Here is a 22,464-nt window from a genome sequence, read left to right as displayed (position 1 = left end):
CAGCAATGTCACTCGCGTCATTACTCACTTACAAATCAATTAAAGATTATTTTTTTCTCAAAATGGAATGAATAACAAACATATTCATTTTTGACACCTCTAAACATGAAAGGATAGAAGATTTTTCTTTCTTTTTTATATATATAAATATCTTTTATATATTTTTTACACACACACACACACACATATATATATATATATATATATATATATATATAATGTACGGGCTTCCATTAGATGAATCTACGATCGTTTTTATTTATACTACTAATAAAACATCTGACATTATTTTTATACACTGATGGGGAAAAGTTATTATTGATACTTATTTTTAGTGAAAAACTAGTTCTAAAGTGTCTCACTACAAAAGGGGTTTTAAAACGATTTGTTGTATTTTGATGGGTACTAGCATCTATTGAGGCGAATGCGTGCGCATGCGCCGTTGTCCACACTGAGCTAAACCGTTTTCCTCGTAAATTTCAGGAGAAAATTTCAGGAGATACATTTTCAGGAGGGATACATCCGCGCCGGGGACTGTACCACACACCTACTCAAACCAAAAGCTCGGCGCATCAGCTGTATCTGTCGATTTAGTCTGTTTGAGCCTCGGAAAACAACATGCTTCCTCAAGACTTCTTTTCGTCAAGCGTCTGCTGAATGGTGAGTCGTTTCAAAGTTTACAGCTCTTGGTAAACGAATCACTCTAGCAGACAACCTAGCGCTTTCTGACCCCAAGAAAATGTCCTTTTTTAGCGTCATAGCTTTTATCTATCTTGGGGTTTTCTTTCCCCCACGGGGGAAACGTTTTCTGTTAAACATTTAGAGTATTTTAGGGGCTGATGGGAGTTTAGCATGTGCTCGCCACATTGACTGCATCTTTTGCTGTAGCGCCCACCAGAATCCAGCTATAAATCAAGTTAGCTTTAGCCAAAACTTCACATGTTAATTAGCAAATGTGGGAAAATCAACGTGAATAATATGTTTTATCCCCCCCACCTTTTTACCACCACAGCTTGTAATCTCATAGTCATCTAAAGTCTGAAATTTATCTTAAAAAAAAAAGTACAAACAAACAGTCAAACAAATCATTCGATAAACCTGCACGCATCCAAAATAACCTAAAATGAATCAGATTGCAGCTAAACAGTTTTTTTTGTCTTGTCATTAGGTTAAATCACTTGCAGGAGTATTTGGGGGCCATTAAAAAAAAAGAGACTGCTTTAATGAAATGTGACACTTCAAGTGTGAGAGGTCTCTGGGCATGTAAGTCAAAAGCAAAAGACACTCTTTGATGTATTGTTCTGGAGCTCTGGCTTTTTTGTCTCATTTGGGTCCGTCCAGCTGGGACCGGCCTCCTCTGGGCAGATCAGTTTACCTAGAAACCAGCTCTCGTCAAATGGGGGTCTAGATCACACTTAGGGGTATTATCACAATTAATCAGGAGCAAGGACACAAAACACCTCTTGTGAATAAGTAACCAGATTAAAAAAATAATAATAATTAAGTGAAAGAGTTGAAAAGAAGTGCATTTCGAAATCATTTGTCATGAGATGCTGTCTAAGTCCCATGTTTATGATGGGATGCTTGAGACGTGCAGAGGTATTTGTTAAAACTGCTGACAATGATCCTGTTTTCATTAAGAAATTTGGAAGAAAATGTAAAAATTGCTGAAAGTCATCACATTTGACCATGTTGGGGTGCAAATGCCTATATTAAATAGACATATATAGTTGAATGCAAGGTGAAGTTGAGGTCAATCCAAAATCCTTTCAGCAAGGTTACTGCTTTAAATTTCAGTTATTTAGTTAAATTTGTTTGTTCTTGGTAAAACTTTGATCAATTTTCTTTCTCTTTTTTTAATGAAAGAGAGGGAAGTTGTAACTGTTATAGCTATAACTTCAGGGTTTATTCTTCCCTTTTGAAGGATGAAATGACAAATAAAAAAAAAACAATCGTTCAAAAGTTCTGATCTGCTCTCCCAAAGTGCAGTAACTCATTTCTACCACTAGGTGTCTCATTTGACCATTTAACATTAGATCAAATGCCAAATATTTTGAAAAAATATCTTTTTTTCGCTTTTGGATTAGCATTCGTTGCCATTTTTGCATAAAGGATTATTAACAGACGACAACTTTTAAATATGCGGTCATAGTTAAAGATTGCAAGATAACAGTTTTGGCACTCTTCTGTTTCTAGACGTTTAACAAACTGGCTTTCATGGGTAAGACAGATGTCAGACCCTAGAGAGGATTTGGACAAGATAAGTGATATGAACCACATGCTTTTTTTTCCCACTCGGATGTGAGGCAGGGTAGGATGTTTTACCTAATGTGTGTCAGAACTTCCTCTTCTTCAATTTCTTCCGCAGAATTAAGTGAAGCCGTCAGGATGTGTATTAAATATTATGTCTTTTAAAGAGGCTATACTTCACCTAAATTCCTCATCCTTGAAGCAGACCTGCACGTCTTGATATCGTTCGGTTTCCTGTAAATCTTCTTGATCCCCGACTGAGTCGTTTATGTTTGGAGGTTTTCAGGCCGCGGGAGGGTTTCAGTCCCACGCCTGTGATGTTGCAATAGCTTCAGTCTTGGCCTGCGCCGCTGCAGGAAGGAACAGGTGTGGCAGCTGCAGATTATTATTTTTTTCATCCATATCTTGAAAATTGCTCTCGCCAACAAGCTCCATGTGAACAGAGATGGTTGATTACGCATTCTTATGTGGAAGAAATTTCCCCTCGACCAGCCAGCGTGTTGGAGAACTACCCTATACGTTTGTTTAGCCACCTGCAGTCCTCGCTTTAACTTAAGCGTGGTTACAGGAATCATGTTTGTTTGGTGGAATTGTCTTTTTTTTTTTTTTCTGGTCAAGCCTTCTGCCGCTCAACCCCAAGCCTAAATCCAAGTATTTGCCCAGCTGTAAGCCTGTTTGCCTTCAACATGGCATGTGTTAACTGCTAATGAATGGACTAATTAAAGCATTGTGGTTAATTAGGCCTGCGTGATGCCTCCTGGCAGGCTCACATGTCGGTGAGTGCTGCAGCTGAGACACCAAATCCTTTAAAATCCAAATTTTCTGATGTGTTTCATGCAGCTGCTAAAAGGTTTGCTGTACGGGTAAAAGGTGCTGCCAGGAGGCTCCGATTAGCGATTGGATCCTCTTGATGATGAGTATGCCTCTCAGGGTCCGCCTCCACATCCTTTTTACACACACGTACATTCACATGCATTTCTGAGCAGCTTTGTACCTCACGCATTCAAAAAAAAAAAAAGTAAGAAAGCCGTCAAGGGAAGATGCCTTCAGACTCTCTGCATCTCTGACGGAGAGCCTTCTGAGTGTCTGCCTTTCTCAGCGAAGGACGCTGCCGCTGAGCTGCTTTCTCAGGACGTGCTGGTCCGGACTGCCGCCTGCGGTCGTTCGATCAACAGTCTGCGACAGATCGCCTCACAGATCAGACAGGCATCCCAGGGAGGATGTGTGCCTGACACCGTTTGGCTGCAGCAGGGATGCCGCTTTAGTGGTTTCTTCCACACGTGTGCATCCTTCAGAAGGGGGGCTGGAAACTGAATGCCAGGTACCGGAGTTACTCTCCTCTTCTTCTGTGGTGTGATACTTTAGCAATTACATTTTGCTATTTTAGACCAAATCCTAAACAAATTAATACATTTTTGTTCAATATTTGCATAGAAACATGCAGCCTTTTAGATTCTTCTGTCTTGAAAGGGGTGTTTACTTGGCCGGAATATTACCAACTACAAAAAAACGTGGCTAAGTTTGAATTTGTTTGAACTCACAAAAGTTTAAAAGAAGTGGACGGTGATTAAAATCTTGTAAAAAAAACAAAACAAATCAGGGTGTAATCTGTTAAAGGAGGAGGATTTTTGATGGGTGTAACCGATCAAAGACCTGTCAGTTGGCTTGGTGGAGCTGACTGTGGTTGCATGTTGCGGTTTAAAAAAAAATAAAAATAAAAAAACAGAAAAAATCCTGAATGTCTCATTGCAGACACAAAATCATAGAGGCATTCAAGTTCTGTAGATCTGGGTTGAACTAAATTACAGGCAGAGTTTCCAAAATAGACTTGCGTAGGGCTTTTTGCAGCTTAGTGTCAGGCTGCAGTGAAACCAAGAATGCAGGATGAAGGGTATGCATGTATGTTGTGTAGTTGTACTGACATACTTTGGTTTTTTTAATGTCTCAAGCAGGATGCTTTGCACTCACTTAAGGTTTGCTGTGCAAGATTATAGTTGCGCAAGATTATAGTTGCATGTTTGCAGGTTTAAATACTGTGTTTTGAGGGGGGGAAAAAAACTCCCCTTTTCTCCTGAAGAATTTCTTTGAGAAGAAACTTACAATGTAGCACAATATTACAATGAATGATACGGTACAGTTTGAAAGAAAACAAAATGAAAAAAAAATAATAATAACAAGGAAGCGGTGAGCTCATTTCCATTCAGAACTTGACTTTTAGTGCAGGAACTAACAATGTCCTGTGGAATCACGGCTGTTTGCAACCTTTGACCTCATTGATGAGATATGTGTTCAGCTGCAGGGCGGAAACTTCAGAACTTCAGAGAGAACATCTGAGCACTTCCTGTTTAGGTGTTTCCTCTTGCTTGTTGCAGGGTTATAAATGTTTGGTTTATTTGGGCTTTTATTGTGAAATCAGGTTTACATTTGGTTGTAAATAAAAGCAGTCCAGTGCAGATTAATCTAGTGATTGAAAAATGCATAACACAACCTGAAGATTTGGGAAAATTGTGCAAACATTGTCAGACAGAATGAGTTGCCGCCATGGCGACCATTGAAGTCCTTGAATTGGTTAGGCAGAGTAAACAAAACGAGCGGAATGCAGAACCATTTGCGGGTTCTGCAGCCACGCTTTGTGGCGCTCCTCACCACCGTGATGGAGGAAGTTGTGTTGAAAGATCCCCCTCTGTGCTCTCCACCGATGCCCACCTCGCTGGAACCCCTGCACCTCTTGTGAATGAAGAGCGCTCCGCATCCTTCCTCGGGCCACCAACAGACGCATCCTGCAGCTGCGAGCTCCTTCCTTCCTGCTCGCAGACGCTTTTGTCTGAAGGACGCCGCTGCTGCAAAGTCGGGACACCGGCAGAATTTAAATGGGGCAGGCCTGAATGGAGCAATCGCTGGTTGGCTGGCACGAGGGTTTGGTTTCCATGGTTTTACTCCTGACTGAGCTGTCTCTGAATTTAAGTATTTGTGCCATTTTGGAGAAACTTTCCTTACCTGTTCTCAGACTTGTAAACAAAGGTAATAATAAAGGCGATGTTTGAGTTCCTGGATGGAATCTTGGAGTTTACTGTCTGCTAAACAGCCACTGTGATGCCCAGATTGGCTCTTGTGGAGGATGTTTGTGACCCAGAGCTATTTCTACTTAGGCCCCCGCCTTGCTGCCTGCCCGCTAGACCAGGTTTGTCCATTGGTGAGTGTTTGTTGATGAGGGCCATGCTCTGGGTGTAGCTCGGCCCCGCAGCACAGCTGACAAGATGCAAGGTAGGGAAGAGGGACCTCTGGGGCTCCAGTTTAAGGCTTCTGTACATTCTTCAGGGGGTTAACAATGTCACATTTTCTCAGGAGGCCTATAAAACGGAAGCTTCAGGAAGTATCAAGCTGCCTGTTTTCTAAATAGCTACAAGCGATAACTTACAGGAAGCTCTTGTGGATGACGGTCATATTTAGATTGTCCTGATGATGTTTTGGTATCTTCTGCTCAACTCTTTAATTTCCTTTAAAAAAGGAGAGGATAATAAAGTTTTATTTTGTAAAAATAAATGGGAAGAAAGTTAAAAGATGGGCATTTTTTTCATACTTAAGTTTGTTTGTAGTTCAGAAATTTCATTTTTCTTTTAATTAAATCTTTTTAATTATAGAGATATTTAAAAACTTGCTTTTTTGAATGTTTTTTTTTGTAAAATGTTGCCAGATTTAGAGACTTAATCTGCATCTTTGCGTGGAAAAATGTCTTTATCACTAAATGTGATGACATTTTTTGCTGCTTAGTTAATTATTATTACACTTTAGCATCTCTTGGACCGCCCTAACTGTCATCTGTGTCAAAAAGTTGTCCCTGTGAAAAAGAGCTGAAGTGTAGCCATCTGGATAGCAGATGTACTCCTGCTTCCCCCCTCGGTTTCAGTTGATTCTCTGCACGAATCCACTTCCTAACGGCGAGAGAGCAAAGCGGAGGTGATCCCCGCTGGAAAAAAAAGTCAGTGCCAAACTGCCGGGCTCTCCCAGCTACCGAGAGGGGGCGTTCCCTGTCGTTTGGGGGCGGGTAACGACATTTCCAGAGGGGGCAATTTCTCTTTGGATTGTGATACCAAATTCTCACACTTTCTGTCGGGAGCATGGCAGAAAAGAAGCAGCAAAGGAAAGGATCTGGACATGCAGATCACTCCCTGTTTCATTCGTAAGACTGCACTTTTTAGTGGATTATTCCTTTTTTTTGGAAGGGTTTTGTTGTTTTTCTTCTTGTGGTGGCCTGGTGATGACAGAAATAGGTTTAGGCGACTGGAGGAAAGTATTATTAAACTTCCTTTTATGGACATTTGGTAGAGATTGGATTTTATTGTGTATTTTTTCCCTCTCTATTACAACAATGTCTGCTATCTAGGCTCCGAAACTATTTTAAAGAAAACTTAACTTTTTTCTAATTTAATGGAGACAAAACAACAGTTCTGGGTGCTATCATTTTTACCGTCTAAAGTAGAAAGTTTTTCAGAGTACGAGGTTTTATCTTCCCACTCACCTCTAGACGCAACAACAGGGAGAGTGTCTGTGACTCATCCGCCACTTCTCTCCGCACAATGAGAGTCCAATCTGTTCAAGGCTGCGGATCACATGGAGGGGCTTTGAGCTGAGATGGAAAAAAAAAAAAGGGTGCTGCCATTCGACTGAGCTTCTTGACACCAAGTGGAACCTCATAACGGATTAATCCTTTCATCCTCGCACGGATGTCACTTTGGAATTGTGGACCCGAGTCTTCAGATTGCCCTTCACAGTGCAGTAGTTTCCAAAGCAACGACATGTTGGAATTCTGCAGAGCTTTTAATGGACGCTTCATGTTTTTAAAGGGTTACTCTAGACCAGGGGTGTCAAACATCGGCATAGCAGCTGTCCTCAAAGGGCCAGATATTACCAATACATGTGACTAAATGTAATGAAAACAAATTTAACTACTCCTTAATTTTAAATAACTCATTATTTATCTACTTAACTTTCTTTATAACTTTCTAAAGTGACAATTACAGTTGCATAGAAAACAAATGTTTGCTTGTTACTTTAGCATAAAGCCTTTTAAATTTGATTCAGTCAGGTTAGGTTATAGGGACAGTGTTTAAGTCCTAATGTATAGTCGCCCAATCCGATATTTCAAGTCTGATACCCCCTAGATATGAATAAATACACACCAATTTTTATTTTTTATTCTAAGAAATGAAAAACTTTTATGCTCTCGCGGGCCACAAAAAATGACACGGAGTCTTGAGTTTGACACATGTGATGTAGACCTTCTATTCGCTCTTTTTTTTTTTTTTTTTAAATGATTCAATAAAACAACACGGCCAAATTAATCTATAATCTTTAAGCAATGCATTAACAACTCAACATACATAAGAAAAAATAACTGATGCTTATAGTTTGAGAAAAAGCTTGAGTCAACAGGAAAAACCTGTTCTGTTGGGGTCACAAACATTTACAGCATAACAGTAGCACGCAAAAAGAAAGAATCAGCACTATTTATTCAAAATAACAATTTCCACTTAGTTTCATGAAAGATATTGATCATGCTTTTTAGGTATAAAAATCGTATAAGCCGTTAGTTAACTCCTTATTAGAGTATTCCTGTTTCCAAAAAGTGCTCAAATGATTACAGAAATAAAATTTCAAAAACACATGTGCTCCCCTTTGGGTTTAACTTTAACAAAGTTGTAATTTATTGATATTTCTATCTAAATTAACCCCAAAAGGGAATAAAAAAAATGGTAGAAGATGAGTAAATGAATAATTTAAGCTTAAAACTGTATTTCTGGTCTTTCTTTATTTAAATTGAGATGAACCGAGAGAAGATGAAAAAATGCCATTTGATAAAAGCTCTCAGTTGTGACGTAGAAAGCTAAATGGGCGGGCCGATGACTTCCTGCTCCGCTCCATTCTGATGCATCTACTTGCAGATAAACAGATTCATGTTTCTTTGTTTTCTGGCTCCAAACCTTTACGGTTGGATAGCTAGGATATTTCGCCATTTTTGTTTCACCGCTACTGTTAGCTTTTAGGTTATAAGGCGCTGTGGGTTAGCAGGAGAGAGTGTAAACAAATAGATGATGGGAATCGAGCGCAGTCTTAATTCCACCTAACAGTCCATCCCCTAAACTCAGACGGAAATTTCTGATAATCTCCTGTCGCGCTCTAGAAACGTGATCCTAGAAAACAACAAATGTTTTGATTTTGGCTTAAAACAGCATCATCTTAATTAAAAGACCACTAGGAATGCTTTAACAATTGATCAAATTATTATTGGATTGGGACTTTAAAGACTAAACAAACATAAATGAAAAAATGAGGAGAAAAGTCAGGCTTCAAGGTACTTTTTTATTGTTAAAATGTTTTTTTGTGGTGTAATTTTTGGGGTAAACAACATCAAAGAAGATTACAATGTTATAAAAATGTTTTTTATAATAACTTTTAAGGTTTTTAGTACAGAATTTCTAGAATCTTGGATGCAGTTTGGCAAAAATATTCTTTTTACTTAAAGCCTTCACATTGTTTTAAATAATTGCAAACAAACTTCTCATTTTTTTTAGTCTTCCAAGGAAAAAAAAAGAAGTGAAATCAGTGTTTTTTAGCAGTTTAAAAGGCTTTTTTAAATCTGGCCTGTTCTAGGTGTTTGTGTTGACCGTATTTGCGGCCTGTTGGGTGTCATTCACAGCAGCTTGTGGAGCATGGGTACAACTGCGAGTGCCGCACAACAGCCCGTTTCTGTAGCGTCGCCCATCGAGAGAGTTCACGGTAACGGCATGGCCGACATCAAGCAGTCCGTCGGCACGAGCCCCTTCCAGACGGTCAGCATCCACAACAGCAAGGCCAAGTCTATTATCACCAACAAGGTTGCACCCGTCGTCATCACGTAAGTCCCTCCTTGAATCCGCGTCCTCACGGTTGGGTGTTAACCCCCCCACAGGCTCCTGCTGGACTTCTGGATTCTGTTATCGCCCCGTTAGCTAATCTTGCCTAAATGAGTAAATGAATGGTTAACCTGCCTGTATTTCGTCTGGTTTTCAGATACAACTGCAGGCAGGAATTTCAGATTCACGATGAAATCCTCAAGGCTAACTACAAAGTGGGACGGATATCAGACTCTATGCCCGAGCACTACCTAGTGCAGGTAAGGCACCAGCCCCCTTTTACGCCTTAACCTTTCCCGGGACATGTTAAATGGCAGAGTGGCGTATTGGAGCATTGTCATGCGGCGTTTTCTGGTTAGAGCCAGCCATTGAAGCAGGACTGTTGTCACCCTCCCACGACCCCTTTGATCTGCCGTCACCTCAGTTCTGGTAGTTCAAGCACGCCGTATTTGTCAGGGTTAACCCACAGCTTCTGTTGACACACAAGGGCCGGTGCAGCTCGCGTTACACAGGGGCACGCTGGTGGCCGTTTTTTCTTTTTGTTTTGGCCACAACTGTTTTCACAAAGATAAGTCAAGCTGGTTTGTTGGGTCTTATGAAAAAATGGATTTTTACTTACCAAGGGATTTTGCTGTCCTGAGTTTGTTCAGTAAAAAAATCCCTAATTAGTCAGTTGAATGGTTTCTTCCTTTAATGTCATGCTACTTCAATTAAAGGTGGCCTATTAGCTTTTGGAACTCCATTCATTGACTAAAACCTTATAATTTGGGATTTTTGTGACTTGAGTGGCCTAATCCACCTTCCAAATCCCTCTCAAATCCTAGTTTTTACCAGTTAGCTGTGGTCCTGTGTTCATCAAACTGATTTATCCAAGTGATCACTGGAACTATACAGACTTTTTAGTGGAAAATGCACAAATAAGGCCTAAAGGGCCATAATAACAAACCGTATTTTCTTGTTGCCTGTCACAAGCTACTTGAAAAAGGTGGGAAGATTTGTAAGCGAGGAGTTAAGTCTGCTTTTGACCCTTTTTTAAAAATATATAATAATTAGCAGCAAATTAGAATAAACAAGCAAGGAAAGATTTGTTAAATGTTTGTATTTTAGCAGTTTTAAGTTTAACAGTAAGAAAAAAACATTTTCTGTGCTTCAAGTCTTGTTTTTCAGGTCAGTTAGCATATATATATTTTTTTTTCTTTTTGTGCATTTGTTTTTCTGTCTATCCTCAGTTTCTAAAGCAGCTCTGCTTCTCAGAGCAAGTTCTCAGGGTCACAGTTGAAAACATGGGAGATAGAGGCGGCACAGCAGAGATTGAAGCTGTTGAGACAACAGAATAACCAGACTGTAGTTGTGATGTTTGCAAACAGGGAGAGGAGAATCAGGTTAAAGGTGCGGAAGTACAAAACTAAATAAAGGATAAGAAGAAAAAACAATAAAATGTGTTTAAAAAGAGGCAGTTCCAGTGTGAAGATGTTTTTTTTTTCCTTGGCAAAGTTTAAAAACAGCTTCAATTTTGCACGTTGTCTTTGTTGTTTGGATTAATTTATAGAATACATTATATGTGTGACTAATTTAAATAATTGAAATTAATTCGAAAAAAAACCCAGAAGTGCTGACGATTCCAAGTAGATCAATGACGACGTTTGATAAATACTGTACTTGCCCAGATAACGTCCAGCTCCCGCCTTTTCCATTTTTGGACTTCACGTTTGCCATCCACAGACGATTTACATTTTTGTTCTCTGCATTTGTAAATGTCGGAATAAACCCAAGCTCAAACCTAACAAACCTGCGCTCGCAGGGGGAGTTCTTCTTGGTCCTGGATGTGTACAAAAAGGCAGATGTTCTAAACACAACTGAGAGCTGTGGGGCGCCCAACTTCCGCCAAGCCAAGGGGTCATACCCGCTGTACGGGATGGGTCAGCCCAGCCAAAACGGATTCAAGCAAGTTCTCCAGAGGCTGCAGGCACAAGGACAAGAGGTTCTTTTTTTTCCTCTTTTTTTATACATTTCAGGCTGCTAGAATTATTTTCTATTTTTTGTTGTCCGGTTAGGAAAATCTGCATGCTAAGGGTTGTCAGTAAATATTTAAATGGTCAGATTTTCTGTTGCCGTGTGGCTGGAACAGGTCAAGCAAATGGATGGTTATATGTACCAGTGGAAAATGCATGTCTAAAAAAATATCTCACTGTAATTGAAATAAAATTGGCAAAAATTATAGCTCAGCCTTCCTTAACCTCATGCATCATGTTTCCGATGATGGATTGTTTCCAGTTAGACTTGAAAGTGGTGCAACTGTGAACTCCTCTGCAAATCTTTGATTCGATGCCCGTCTTGCTGTGCAAACAGGAGATTATCTTCATCTGTGTAAGAGAGGAGCCAGTGGTGTTCCTCCACAAAGACAGCGACTTTGTGCCGTACACTCCCCGGAGGAAGGAAAATCTGCACGAGAACCTTCACGGGCTCGAACGGGAGGAGATGGTCGAACACCTGGAGCTCAAAATTAGAAACGAGGTGTCAAAGCACAGTCTGAAAGCGATGTCTTCCAACCACAAATCAGCTTTTTAGCCTGTCGTTTATGACACTTCATTCCACAGCTCCATGACTTTGCCAAGCTCAACGACAACGTCTTCTACATCTACAACGACATTGAGTTTTTTAGCGACGAGCCGCAGAAGATATCCATCACGTGTGAGGAGGACATCCACGTGACGGAGGAGGTCTACAAGAGGCCGATGTTCACCATGCCGGCCTACAGGTTGTTTGCTCTTGTTAGCTCCACAGCTCACACTTCAGCTCAGACGAAGCAGCATGTGGGCTGTCTGTCGCAGAGCATGCAGGGAGGGTTATAAATAGTGTTAGTTGTTTGCAAAGAGGCTAAATACCCTGCCGTTCCCCCCCCACCCCTTTTTTTTTTTAAAGCAGTCTGTAAAAACCTGCATCCCGCTGATTCATTGACATATTTTCCCCACGAGTCTCTGAGAAGAATATTGAATCTTGATGTTTTACACTAAAAAAAAAGGGTTTAGTCGTTGAGACAACATAGGTGACAAGTTGAATTCTGGGTAACAGTCTGATGTATTGCAGATACTACAGACTACCATTACCAACGGAAGGAGCACCTTTAGAAGAAGACTTTGATGCGTTTGTGAACATACTCAGGGTAAGAGCACGTAAAAATACCACGCCTGACATTTACCTGTTAAATCTTCTTTTATTTTTTTTTTAGAGATGCAGTTTCCTTGTAAGGATTTAGAAAACCCTGTAGGACAGAAACATTGCAGACCTTCTGGACTTTCTCAGTGAGGTAGCGAGAAGGTCAAACCCGCTTTTGTTTAATCCAGCTTTAAATCCGTCTTCCCTTTGCCATCAATCTCTAATAAAAATGATGTTTAGAGAAAAGAGAGATCTCGGAGACACTTTATGTCCGCTCCTCAGTCATCTGCCTTTGTCTGTTTTCCATCCTGCCCTTCACTCACACAGGATGTTCCCCTTCATCTTGTTTTGTCCTTTTTTGGACTGACTCGGAGCAGCCGGTCCAGTTCCCTGTGGTCGGAAAGTGGTTCAAGTTTTTTCTTTTGATTTTTTTTCTTTTTTTTTTAAACCAGTGTATCATAGTCTCAGTGCCATGCTCTTTTTTTGTGTCTTAGTTTTTGTAAATCTTACCAAGACAATTAAGTCATCTCCACATATTTGTCACACTGTCGCAATAAAAACTGATTTAAAGTTGTATCTTTTGTCTAACTGAAAATACGTGATCAGAGATCCTGGGATGCGTTGTGCTTCTCAGGAGAGCCCCAGCTTGGGTTTGGGCCACAACGGATCCCAGAAGCTGCCTGCCCTGCTGTTCAGCTGCCAGGTGGGGGTCGGCCGCACCAACCTGGCCCTGATCCTGGGCACACTAGTCATGAACCGCCTCAAGAGAGATTCCCAGCGATCACAGTACGACACCAGCATCCAAATGTCTGAATAGGTAGTACACTTTCTTTCATTTTTAACACAATTTTTGTGTGTGTTTAGGGTGGAAGAAACAGCTGCTGTAGAGCCCAGGCCGATGTTTCATGTCATCCAGTCTCTGATCAACAAGTTGCCTAATGGGCAGCAGGTTATGGAAGAGGTAAAGCAGTTTCTGTCGAATGAACACTAAATCTACAACAGTTAGTCAATACGACATTAAAGAACCGCTGTATTTGTTTTTCATTTCTGCAAAAATACAGAATTATACCAAAGAAGAGGATTTCTCCTTCCCTTTGTGAAATGTAACAGTTGACAAATATTTTTTCCTGTCAGAAAAAGATATTGTGTTTTTAATGCATTGCAACATGGTCAAAGAGTAAACCACGCTGAACCAATTTTGTCATTAAAAACTGTAAAAACGGGAAATTTAATCTTATAAAAACTCTCAACAACATTTGTTTTGATTTCCTTTTGGGTTCTGAATAAGTAAACTCAAAATAATTTGATGAAAGGATATTCTTTTCAGATAATATAAATTAGGTTCTAATTGTTGTCACTGTTTACTAAGTTGAGCTTTTTGTTTTTTACTTTCATTTTTATCAGGTCGATCATGCAATTAGCCTGTGTTCTGAAATGCACAACATAAAAGAAGCAATATATGAGAACAAGAGTAAGCTGGAAGGAATCAAAGATCAAATTCAGGTCAGAAATGTTTTTATTCTTTCTGTTTTGAACTTATTAAAATTTGTTTTAGCTTCATTTCTCAGACAGCAGCTTAGACCACAAACATCTAATAAACTCCAGTAGTCTTTTTGTTTCTTGATGTATTTATGCTTCACAGATGTTTTTAATAGACTTGTAGTGTATTTTTTCTTTCCTCACAGGGAAACCGTACCAAAGACTATTTTCTCAGCAGAACCATGCAGAGCTTGGAGCGTTACTTCTATCTAATTGTGTTCAATGCATACCTTCACGAACAGGTGAAGCTCTTTTTTTGTTTTTGAAATGTGAGACGTGACGTCTGAGTGTGACCCGGTGGCGTTGTGTTTTGCAGTATCCCCTCGCCTTCGTGTCCAACTTCAGTCAGTGGATGTGCTGCCACCCGTGGCTGTACAGGCTGCTGGCCTGCATGGATCTGTCCGAGCTGTCGGCTCCTGCTGAGCTGGTCACCAGCGGAGCCCGTGTCCTGGTGAGGCAATCTGCATTTACCTTTGTGTTTTATCTTTTTACCTACGATTTTCCTTAAAATTTAAAAACTTGCCCCCAAACCAGCTTTGGACTGGTCATTTTGTACCAGGCTGTTGAGGAAAACAAAATACAAAAATCTCTTATTATTATTATTATTTAAGTCTTCAAGCACTTTTTTTTGGACGCCTTTTGGTTTCATTAGTCACTGGGCTTTTCTTCCGGGCCATGGTTGGCTCGCCTTTTGCAAAAAACGTGTGAAGGATTATGTTTTTAGAGGAGGGGTACAAACATGGGAGGCGAAGTGAGTTTTGACATTTTATAAATGTGGTTTTATAGAAAGGTCTTATAATTAATGTAATTTTAAAATGCATAGTGTTACTTATAGTTACTGAGCCAATTTGGTTACATGTTTGAAGCTTAGAGAACTTGAATTCCATTGATTTTTGTCACATTCCTGCCAGTAACCCAAACTTCACAGCAATCATGAGTTTTCATTTCGTCCATTACCTCAATGTCTCCTGTTATGCTCACAGCAAGAAGGCCCCCGGTTCAAGTCCTGGCTGGGGACCTGAAGCGGGGGAGGTCAGAACACTGTTCTGAAACAGAACACCAATAGGGGACCTTATTCTAATTGTCCCTAGGTGTGACTGTGAGTGTGCATGGGTGTGTGATTTGTGGCCCTGAGACAGACCGGCGACCTGTCCAGGATGTCCCCTGCCGTCGCCCACGAGTGGCCGGGATAGTCTCTGGCCAGCCCCGCGACCCCGAAATGGACAAAACGGGGTTTAGAAGATGAATGAAAAAAACAAAGACGAATAAGTTTATTGTTGAGTTTTGAAAAAAGGTTTGGAGATTTTCATGCAAAAGACAACAAATATGGAAATCTATTACTTTTAGGTGCTTTTACAAATGAAAAAGCTTCTGTGAGAGTTTTATTTGGACTTTTAAAGATTGTGACTACATGTATAAGATAATCATTGAGGCTTATATGTTTTGAGATTTTTAACAGTGTGTTCTGACCTCCGTTTTCATTTTATTTTCATTCCAGCTTGATGATAACACTGCATAAGCTCGGCTATTTTTTGAAAAAATTCTAAATACCTTCTTATTTATTCCTGTCAGTCATGTACTTGTTCATAGTTTGTCTTTTTACCTTTGTCGATTTTTCTGCATCAGAATGCATACGTGTTGAAATATGTGTAGATGTCAAGACTAAACACTTTCTTGAGTGTTAATTGTAGAAAATGTTGCACATAATTGTTTTGCCTAGGTGATTTTCAGTCTCAGGTTTACATATCACTCCATAACACCTCAGTCATTTGCATTTCTATTTAAGCTCGACTTGCTCGTCACTCCAACCCACAGCACCTCTTGAACGCGCATCTGTTTCCTAACATATCTGCCATGTGACCTGATGAATTTCTGACGAACTGCTTCGTCTGAGCAGGTCGCTGATGAGTACCTGGCTCCTGACGTGCTCAGCACGGTCAAAGAGATGAAGGCGGTCAACTTCAGACGAGTTCCCAAGATGCCTGTTTATGGAGTGGCTCAGCCGACATCAGAGGTGGAGCACGCTCATATCCTTCTAATCAGCACTGATCCTCCTACCTATCTGTGGGGCTTAAATCCCTGCATGATTTAATTTCCATCACTAAAATGCAGAGAATAGGATTATTTAGCAGCACGTTTCACATTAATCACTGTTTTGGCCTCCGTGTGGACTTGCTGCTTTTTGATTTGATCACCTTTATAGGCAACTGGAGCGGTTCTGGCTCATCTGACAGATGGAAAGAGGAAGCACAGTCACATTTTGTGGGTTAACCTGCAGAATGAGTTGGTGTTGGAAGGCAATGGACAGATATTTGTTCCAAGGGAACCTTCATCTCTGGATCAGCATATCTCCATCCCAACCTGTGACCCGCAGTTGCTTAGGGTAAAGAAATTCTGCTGTTTTTAGCTTGTTAAGGTTGTAAGATATTGTACACACAGTGCATATTTAAAGTCTAAAGTCCACGTGAATCCCCTCCTGGCTGGCAGAAATTGGAAACATCGTTGAAGGAGGAGATTTTGAAGGCTCAGAAGTGGCTGGAAGTGGTGCTGGAGCAGGAGAAGCAGATGAAGATGTTGAAGAGCTGCCAGACAGTTCAAGAGATTTTCAACCAGCACAAAAGCTCCCACCAGGGCCTCGTATACAGACGCATCCCTCTACCTGACTGCAGTGCACCCACAGAGGAGGTAATGACTGAAGGGAGGAGAAAACTCCTTTCTCAACATTGGACCATGAGCCCTCCCTAGTGGTGAAGACAGTTACTGCTATTCTTTTGGTTATTAGCTTTACAGTTTGTAGTATTTTTTTTCTATTATTATTTATTTGTTTCTTTACATGCATTTTATTTTTATTTTAAAAAAATGTTATATTTTGTATATATGTTCTAAATTTAGTTTTTGTTTATTTAAATGTGTTTGCTATAATATTCCTACAGCCCTGATGTCAGCTGTTATTCAGTAAAATGATTGATTATAATTAGGCATAAATGTTCATTTGATTGTAATGTTTAAGAAATTATATTTAACTCCTTCCTGTCTATGTTTTTTATTCTCAGGATTTTGATAAGCTCCTGGACGCCATGAAGAGTGCTTTGGCCGAGGACTCACACTCGGCTTTTGTTTTCAGCTGCTCCAATGGCAAAGGGAGAACCACCACTGCTATGGTCGTTGCTGTTTTGACTCTCTGGCACTTTAATGTAAGCTACTTTCTTAAGTATTCTTAGATAAAGTCAGAAGATGACTTGCTGAAAGGTTTTTTTTTTTGGTTTCGTTTTAAAGGGCTTTCCGGAATTTCCAGAGGACGAGATTGTGAGTGTCCCTGATGCCAAATACACAAAAGGAGAGTTTGAGGTTTGTGCACCCAAGTAATGTCTTTTCCAAACTTTAATATATGTGAAAACACAATAAAGCATTAAACATTTATAAATAGGATTTTGACAATCCTGGGAGTCTTTTGTTTTGTTTTTTTAATTAATTTATTCTTGACTTTTAAACCTGCAGTTTATGAGTGTTTTGTGGAGTAAAGGTTGATATGGAGCAATGTGACTGTTGCTTGTCTGATTGGGTGACTTCCTTCCTGTGAAGTTTCATTATGAGTGATACAGTTCAGTCACATTCAGTGTGGGTACAGGATTCACCTACTGTGTCAATAAATATTAGGATTTAGACATTATACATGTTTCTGGGAATGGAAACTGTAAACATATCTGGCATGTGAAGTGATTCTTATCTGGTTCTCTTTTTTTTTTTTTTCCGTTCCACGATCTGCTTTCATCTTTTATCAATACTTCTCTTCCTATCATTTATGTTTTTCCGTCATTTCAAGATAGGGAGGCGGCTTTTCTTCAAAACAAATTGGAAATAATTTGGTGATATTTACTAATTTCACTTTGACATGATCAACCAAAAAATGGTGAGGGGGGGGGGGGTGTCTTCTATTGATTGTTCTTCTAAGCATAGACCTGATTGTCTTCCTTTTGGAGTATCTGCTGTAAAGGAAAGTAGACTGACAGGAACATCTACAGATAGCAGTAGTTGGTTTCAATCAATGATGGGTTTTTTTTGCGGTTTGTAAGGTAAAAGATGAAGCAACGAGTCACAAGATATACAAACCCTTACTTAACCAGAGTGGTTGAAAACCCACCAGAAAGTGTAGGATGCAGCATTTGAGGCCAGTAATCAAACTAAGGCTAAATCTGAAACTAGCAGAAGCAAAGGGATGGTCTGTGCCCTGCTGTTGGCTGTCATGAGCATTGAAAAGAACAAAACTACAACCAGGAGTTCATGGCTTGTAGCTAAGTAGTTAAAAAAAAAGTGAATGGGCTGTTCAGGCTTTTTAAAGATTTTCAATCAGTCAGAAAACTACAATCAATGCTCCCCAGCCTTTTACACAAAAAGCAATAAATGCACTTAAGCTGCTATTTTGAAATAAAATGATAAAATTGTAACTTAACTCTATTAAAAACATTTTAGACACAACATTTTGGTATTAGCATAAGTTATATATCTGGTTTGAACATAGACTTAAGGTATTTGCGTATATTTTCTTATTTTATTTAAGAGTGTGTGACCGCCGCCTTTTTAAGCTTTATATAAATGCCAGAACAGTATATTGACTGATGCACTTTAGCTCAAGCTTCAATCATCACAAGGAAAAACACATCACATTACACCTTCTGTGTCCGTTTATAAAGAAAAGAAACACACGTTGTAATTTTAAAGTAGTAAACGCACATCTCTTCTGAAGACAAACATCTTGTGTTTTTCTCTGAGAGCAGAAAATTAAGATAAATACTTTTTTTTTGTGCCAATTTCTTTTCTTTTGTCCTCACAGTAGCCTGACATGTTTGGAAAGGAATTTTTCAGAGGCAGTCCTTTATTCGCAAAGTATTTCTTTTCTAACTACACAGTCACAGCTTGTGATAGAAAAGCCCAGGCGTGCTCAGTCAGACTGTTGCAGTTATGTTTTTGTGAGTCCGAGTTGTGACTGCGTCCTCAGCAGTACAATGCCGCTGTTGGAGTTTCTGGGCTGGTCGCCACGGAAACCTTGTTAGCCTTCAGTTCACGTTTTCATCCTCAGTGGTTTACCTGCTGGTAAAAACAGTTTTGACGGAGAGTTTTGAGGCATTCCTGTGGAGGAAAAATCTGGTCAGATTTTTTTCAAGAGATGTTAGAGGTGTTAAATGGAGCTTAAAGTTGATGTTATAAAAAAAAAAAAAATAAGGATATTTTTTTCCTGTGTCGTGCAGTTTAAAACGCAGCCAAACGGAAACAGACTCAGGGGAATGACAGTGTTCTGAGATAAAGACTCAAAGTCTTAATAACTTAGTACCATAAAGTTAAATTAAATCAGATCAAGCAGGCATTGGTGTCCTAATTCCGCATTAGATAAATCAGTCACATTATAGCTACGAGCTGACTGTATAAACTGGATTAACGTCATCTGCACTGGCCGATAGATACATCTTCTAATTGTGGTAGGTCAGCTCTGCAGAACGTGCAAGCTGAGCTGACACAGATTTGCACCAACCATTTAATTAGGTCAGAATAGACAGGCGGAAGGAAGTGAGGTTAAGGGAATTCTGCAAACAGGAAGTTGTCAGACTGCAGATCTGGGGAAAGATACAACAACAGTTTTGGAGTGATTGCAACTTCATATTCTGGAGCAGAAGAAATTTGGAGCCAACTCTATGCATCTAGTTGCTAAACTAAACCACTGTTAGGATAAAAGGTCAACGTGAAAACTTTAAAAGCTAATGATCACTGTGGATTAGACCAAAAAAAAAAAACAAAGTTCGAGAAGGCAACATTTCACCTTTTACTTTTGCCTAATCGTTTCAAGAGTAGTTGTGAGTCCTCTCTGCCCCCCTTTCCCCTCCCTGTTGCCGAGAGCTCTTTATTTACATGCTCTCCTGCTAGCTTATAGCCCCTCTCACCCCCAACCTAACATTAGCGGTGCAACAAAAATGGTGAGCAATTTTGGAGCTATCCAGACGTACGTGGATCTAGTGGTCTACAAGTGGATTCATCAGAATGGAGCAGAGCAGGGAGCTTGTGGCACGCCCATTGCCTTTTCTATATCATAATTATGGACCAACTCCATATTTCAGTCTAAGAACACACAATTTGACTATTAAAGTAGAGTAACTAGTGGACAGTTGGTGTAACTTATCAAATTTAGTTTTTCAAATAATAAAAAAAAAAAAGGCTTCCCATTTAGATTTGAATCCTGTATTTATAACCAGAGCGTGTGGTTTCTGCTGCTTCCACCTTGCAGGTTGTGATGCAGTTGGTCCGCCTGTTACCTGATGGGTACAGGATGAAGAGAGAAGTGGACTTGGCCCTGGATTCTGTCAGTGAGACCATGACACCCATGCACTACCATCTGCGAGAGATCATTATCTGCACCTACAGACAGGTACCTACCGCACACGTCCCTTCACTGCTCATTAGTCTCTAGACGGAGGACATCATTTTCAATAAAATCTCTCCTAACAAGTGAGAGGTGGGTTGTAATATAGATTTCAACTCACTCTAACATAAAATGTGGAGATGAGAAATGGGTCAAGGGAAAGCATCTAGACGATACGTGTTGAGAAAACTAACTCTGAGTGATTAATTAAGTTGAACGAGGTGACATTGAGATGAATGTTTTGAGTACATAGTTTATAAAATGGTTACGAAAAAGCGGCTTTATGTTGAGCTGCATCATATTTTGTTTATTTCTGAAGGTCACAGTATGCCAGAAAATGCTGTATTTACTATTGAATACGTTTATTTAATGAAAAGATAGACATTAAGGGGATTTAGGTGCAATTTCACACAAAGCCTATAGAGGGCCTCAAGAGCCAGTTTTTGTTACAGCTAGAGAAGTTATGTTGAAGAAAAACATCTAAAGGGATCCACTGTTTGGTGGCTTTACATCAAAGTGTCAAGAAAAGTAATTTTTTGAAGCTGTGACCTCTAAATAAACAATTATTTTTCAAAAATAGAGAAGAAAAATTCTAAACAAAAAAAAGTAATTTTTTTACATTTTCACAAATATCTTTAAATAAAGACTTTTTTAGTCCAAAGCAGCCCAATACGGTTACTACAGCAGGACAGCTTGGGTATAAAAATGAGTTCCCGCCTCTCTTTTTAAAAGGTCTTCCAGCTGCTTTGGGTATGTATGTGATTTAAAATGCATCAAGAGAACAAAAGCAGATTGTGGTGGGTTTTTAAGGCTGTGCGCTCGGCCTTCGTTGGACTACAACTCTGTTTTAGTCATTTGTAATGCAGACTAATCGGGGTGCCTCTGTGCACCGTCAGCTGTTCCCAGCACACTGGAGGCACCCGGTCCTTTCTCCACTGGATCAATGGGTCTCATTGTCTCACAAACTGTGTTTTTTTTCTTAAAGTATAGTCTCTCTCTGGCTGTCACTCTGTGATGACAGGTTTAACGCAAACTCAATCAGCTGGGTACTTTGAAAGATAATTGGATTTAAGCTTTAAATACTGATGGTTTGATGTAAACAGAAAGGAAAATGCTAAGTTTAACAAATTAACTTGCTTACATTTCTAGCACTGCAGGGAAAAGATGACCTAATAGTAACTGCTGCTCCAACCTGCTGGTTTCTAAACCAAAACATATAAAGACTAAGACTGGCAAAAAAAAAAAAAAGTTGGCCCGCTATAAATGGTTCCTCACTGGAAAATATGTTTTAAGTTGCAACTTCCTGCTAGCAAACATGGGTTTGCTTTAAAAAAAATCAAATTGTGCCATTAATTCATATCATTTTGCTTATCATTCTTGCTGTATTTAGTGGAAATGACAGCCAAAAGTAAAGAAGTGTTCCCCCGACCCACTTTAAATCTGGCTGATGTGTTTGATCTGTTGCATAGAAGTCAGTTCTGGCCCACTGGATGTGCTGTCTGAACCAGCAGACCAGGTGATAAACAGTGTCAGATGTTTGGAGAACTGGCAAGCAGCAACCGACTAAAGAAATGGGGAAAAATGTTATCCTCCACTTCTCATGTGGTTGGAAAATATGTGTATGTTTTTGGGAAGGGGTGGGGGGGCGTCTTGCCTGTTACCAAATAGCCATGACCCATCGCTGCTGATATCCAACATTTGCTTCAGTCTGATTTCAAATTTTCCTTTTTTTCTGTCTAGCTGTTTCTTGTTTCCCCCCTTCACTTCCTTCAAAATCACTGGAGGCTTCGAAGTAGAAAATGGCTTTGAGCCACCTTCACCTGAATGTTTTATGCTCAACTTCACGTCTCAGATGAGCACAACAGAACTAGAAATGCTTGACAGTTAAGTAGATAATCTGAGTTCCCATATCTGATATTGTACGTCCCACGTCTTCAGAGTGATTTGGTTTCCAGTCCATCTTCTACCTTGAAATTTGCAGCTTTTTTTGTTCAGTCTTTCACCTTCTGTACCCAGCATGCTTGCTGGTTCCTTTCCATTAAAGAGGCTTCAAAGTGCACAAAGTTAGTTGGAGATGAATGGGGATCAGAGGCTTCAACCAAGAGGCTGAAAACCAAACCATAATCCAGTGGTTCATCGAGTAGTTTCTGAAAAAATAGGGATGCTTTTCCACTCAGGTGATGAGAAACCCAAACATTGACTGTGAGAGAGCCACAA

General features: G+C 39.9%; 1 protein-coding gene across 6 annotated transcripts in view; it reads left to right on the top strand.

The window, feature by feature from the left end:
* Positions 1 to 447: 447 nt before the first annotated feature.
* Positions 448 to 22,464, top strand: part of pald1 (phosphatase domain containing, paladin 1) — a 46,047-nt gene continuing 24,030 nt past the window's right edge. Inside the window, exons 1-18 of one of the 6 annotated variants that reach the window (XM_023949414.1) lie at positions 448 to 660; positions 8,951 to 9,145; positions 9,301 to 9,403; positions 10,945 to 11,124; positions 11,493 to 11,657; positions 11,741 to 11,901; positions 12,231 to 12,306; positions 12,934 to 13,085; positions 13,164 to 13,260; positions 13,704 to 13,802; positions 13,985 to 14,080; positions 14,155 to 14,289; positions 15,736 to 15,852; positions 16,042 to 16,221; positions 16,326 to 16,523; positions 16,892 to 17,032; positions 17,115 to 17,186; positions 20,113 to 20,253. In XM_023949414.1, coding sequence (XP_023805182.1) covers positions 8,961 to 9,145; positions 9,301 to 9,403; positions 10,945 to 11,124; positions 11,493 to 11,657; positions 11,741 to 11,901; positions 12,231 to 12,306; positions 12,934 to 13,085; positions 13,164 to 13,260; positions 13,704 to 13,802; positions 13,985 to 14,080; positions 14,155 to 14,289; positions 15,736 to 15,852; positions 16,042 to 16,221; positions 16,326 to 16,523; positions 16,892 to 17,032; positions 17,115 to 17,186; positions 20,113 to 20,253 — 2,298 coding nt within the window. In that variant the 5' untranslated portion in view covers positions 448 to 660; positions 8,951 to 8,960. Of the gene's footprint in view, positions 661 to 2,311; positions 3,572 to 6,003; positions 6,431 to 8,947; positions 9,146 to 9,300; positions 9,404 to 10,944; positions 11,125 to 11,492; positions 11,658 to 11,740; positions 11,902 to 12,230; positions 12,307 to 12,933; positions 13,086 to 13,163; positions 13,261 to 13,703; positions 13,803 to 13,984; positions 14,081 to 14,154; positions 14,290 to 15,735; positions 15,853 to 16,041; positions 16,222 to 16,325; positions 16,524 to 16,891; positions 17,033 to 17,114; positions 17,187 to 20,112; positions 20,254 to 22,464 lie in introns of those variants that run through there. The other 5 variants (XM_023949412.1, XM_023949415.1, XM_023949413.1 and 2 more) reach the window with 5 other exon arrangements.

This window comes from Oryzias latipes, chromosome 19 (genome assembly GCF_002234675.1).
Source record: "Oryzias latipes chromosome 19, ASM223467v1".
In the NCBI taxonomy this organism is placed as follows: Eukaryota; Metazoa; Chordata; class Actinopteri; order Beloniformes; family Adrianichthyidae; genus Oryzias; species Oryzias latipes.
This window is presented reverse-complemented; position numbering and strand designations above follow the sequence as displayed.